A 3,397-nucleotide genomic window follows, 5' to 3' on the forward strand; every position below is an offset into this window, starting at 1 on the left:
AGCAGCAGCAGCTTGAGCTGCAGCAACTGCTGCTGCAGATGCTGCACATCAAGCTGCTGCTGCGTCTGTGGCAGCAAGAGTTTTATTATTATATTGCACAAGGAGAGAGCTAAGATGATATTCTCGTGTTGTTTTGTTGCTGCTGTTTCTTTTGCTGCTGCTGCAACAACCCCTTGCAATGCGGGGCATGCTTCTGCTGCTGCTGCTGTTGCTGCTGTTACTGCTGCTGCTGCTGTATGTGCCAGTGTCTTCCACTTGGGTTTTGTGCAGTAGGCGTAGTTGAGGTGTCTGTACACCTCAGCTGCATGCGCTGCTTTAGTTTAACCCTGTGTGGGGTAGGTGTGGGGCCGCAGCAGCAGCAGCATCAGCAGCTGTTGCTGCTGTTGCTGCTGTAGAAGTACGACACAAATTGCCCATAATACGCCTATGTGCAGCGGCTTCTGCTTCCGTTGCTGCTGCTGACGCTGTTGCCGCTGCTGCTGTTGCTGCTGATGCTGTTGCTGCTGCTGCTGCAGCATTTAGGTTTGAGAGGGAATCAATGAAGTTCGGCTCACTACACCCTATATAAATAAATATATATACATATATAAATAAATATATATATATAAATATATGTATATATATATATATGTATATACATATATATACATACATAATACAGTGCTGTCATGCTTCTATCCGTTTGCTGCTGGCTGCACTTCTTTGCTGCTGCGTCTTTCTTTACAGTTGCTTTGTTTGCTGCTGCAGCTACTGCAGCAGCAACTGATGCTGCTGCTGCTTTGCTTGCTGCTGCTTGTTATTTGCTGCTTCTCATTCTTATCTCGCTGTGCTGCTGCCTCTATTTATTTAATTGCTTAGCAACGCCAATCACCTCTATTCGCTTACTATGCTGCAGCAGCAGCAGCTGCTGCTGCTGCAGCTAGACCAGCAGTATATGTTGCTGCTGCGGTAGAAGTCGTTTATCTGTCTAGGGAGGCTGTTGTGTTGTGGGGCTGCATGTGCAGCTAACAGCAGCAGCTGCTGCTGAGGAGAGCAGCAGCAAATATTCAAGATAGCAGCAGCTGATGCTGCTATTTGCTGCACCAGTTGCTGCGGCAGGGCTGCATTAGTAGAAGAAGCAACAGCAGAAGCAGCACCTGCTGCTGCGGTTGCAGTTGCTGTTGCTGCAACGCTCTAAGATGCCTGCTGCTGGTCCTGCTGCTGCTGCAGCAGCAAAGACAACCAGGAGCTGCTGCTGCGAAAGAACCGCATGCACGTTGCAATCCACGCTGCTTCTGCTGCAGCAAAGCTCATGTGCTGGTGCTGCTGCTGCTGCTGCTGCCTGCGGTACTCGGTGTGCTGCTGCTGCAGAGCCTCCAGCTGCTGCTTGACTTGCTCCTGCTGCTGCTCGAGCTGCTGCAGTTCCTGCTGCACCAGGTGCTGCTGCTTCTGCAGTTGCTGCTGCTGCTGCTGCAGGGTCTCACTTGTCTGATATGTCTTGCGGCGGTTGGTGAGGCGCAGCTGGTGCTTCAGCAGCTGCTGCTGCTGCATGAGTTGGTGTTGCTGCTTCTCCTGCTGCTGTTGCTGCTGCTGCTGTAGCCGCACCTCTCTTTCTACTTCTTGCACACGCTTTGCTGCAGCAGCAGCAGCTGCTGCTGCTGCAGCATCGGCTTTCCCCAGCTCCATGATATGTTCTGCATTAGCGATGCAGGGGTGCCCGTACACCTGGTGCTGCTGCTGCTGCTGCTGCTGCTGCTGTCTGCGCATGCCTGTGCTTCTGCTTCTGCTGGGCATGTGGTGTTCTTCCTGCTGCTGCTGCTGCAGCTGCTGCTGCTGATAGCGAACAGCAGCAGCAAAAGCCTCCCGCAGCTCCATTTCTCTATCCGCCGCCCTTTGCAAGGCGTCTTCTAACTCGCTGCTGCTGCTGCTGCTGCTGCTGCTGCTGCTGCTGCTGCTTCTCTCAGGAATGGTGCTGTATACGAATTTTGTTCGCTGTTTGTAGAGGGATGCGAGCTGCTGCTGCTGCTTCTTCCGCTCTGCTGCAGCAAACTGGGCCTGACCTCCGAGTACCGCCAGCTGCAGCAGAAACAGCCGTTTGCTGCTGCTACTGCTGCTGCTGCTGTTTTTCTCAGCAGCAACAGCAGCAGCAGCAGCAACAAGGAACTCGCTGAAAAACTTTCTTGCGTTTGATACCTGCGGCTGTCTCCATAAGGGAGACAACCAAGCTGCTTCTGCTGCAAAGTCTTGCTGCAGCTGCTGCAGCAGCAGCTGCTGCTGCTGCTTCATAGTGGGCTGCTGCCAGCGAGGATCTACAAGCCGCAGGTACAGCAAAGACAGCAGCAGCACAGCAGCAATATAAAGGCCCAGCAGCAGCACCCACCGTAGCTCGGGGACCTCCCTCTGCTGCTGCCGCAGCAGCAGCAGCAGCAGCATACGCTGCCGCCGCAACCAGTGCTGCAGCAGCAGAAACCTACGCTGCATGCGTTGAAGCTTTATTTGCAGCAGCAGCTGCTGCACCCTCAACCAACGCCGCAGTCGGGCCCCATACTTCTGTAGTCTTAATCGCTGCTGCTGTTGCTGCTGCTGCTGCTGCTGTTGCTGCTGTTGCTGCTGCTGCTCCTCTTGCAGCAGCAGCTCAGAGTCGGCATCGGCCTCTGCTGTTGCTGCTGCTGCTGCTTCTCGTTGTATGCGAAGAGGAGAGGGGTTGCTGCTGCTGCTGTTACAGCAACGGCGAGCTGCTGCTGCTGCTGCCGCCATCGGGTCTGCTGTCGAGGCCATAAAAACAACTTGCTGCTGCTGCTGCTGCTGCTGCTGCTGTAACGACAGCTGCAGCAGCAACAAGTAGCTTGAAGGTTTGATGTCTCTTTTTGTCTCTGTCTCCTTTTTATATTTTTTTGCTGTTTTCTGTCTCTCTGTTTATTTTCTACTGTCTCCTTTTCTCTCTCGCTTCCTCTCTGCCTTTTTTGTCTGTCTCTCCGCTTCTGTCTCTCTGTCTCTGTCTCCTCTTCTCTGTCTCTGTCTCTGTCTCTCTGTCTCTCTGTCTTTGTCTGTCTTTCTGTCTCTCTCTCTCTGTCTCTCTCTGTCTCTGTCTCTGTCTCTATCTCTGTCTGTCTCTGTCTCTCTGTCTCTGTCTCTCTGTCTCTTCTCTCTTTGTTTCTTTAAATATTTGTTTTGATATTTCTTTTTGTCTTTATTTATTTATTATCTGTTTGTCTGTCTTTTTGTTTATTTATTTATTTATTTATTATTTGTTTGTCTCTGTTTGTCTTTGTTTATTTGTTTATTTATTATTTGTTTGTCGTTAGTCTCTCTCTCTGTTGTTTGTTTTATTTGTTTTTACCGCTTTTTATCGTATTTATTTCTTATTTTATTTATTTTATTTTATTTATTTTATTTATTTTATTTTAATTTATTTATT

The 3,397-nt window shown here is 50.2% G+C and overlaps 1 protein-coding gene across 1 annotated transcript; it reads right to left on the bottom strand.

Moving 5' to 3' along the window:
* Positions 1-1,173: 1,173 nt before the first annotated feature.
* Positions 1,174-2,805, bottom strand: EAH_00024330 (hypothetical protein, conserved; the record flags this gene model as incomplete). The annotated part of the gene is made up of 2 exons (XM_013396780.1): positions 1,174-2,288; positions 2,454-2,805. 2 exons carry the CDS (start codon positions 2,803-2,805, stop codon positions 1,174-1,176), a joined length of 1,467 nt encoding a protein of 488 aa, XP_013252234.1.
* Between the last annotated feature and the right edge of the window lie 592 nt (positions 2,806-3,397).

Source organism: Eimeria acervulina, genomic scaffold, assembly GCF_000499425.1.
Source record: "Eimeria acervulina Houghton genomic scaffold, Eah_scaff190, whole genome shotgun sequence".
Lineage (NCBI taxonomy): Eukaryota > Apicomplexa > Conoidasida > Eucoccidiorida > Eimeriidae > Eimeria > Eimeria acervulina.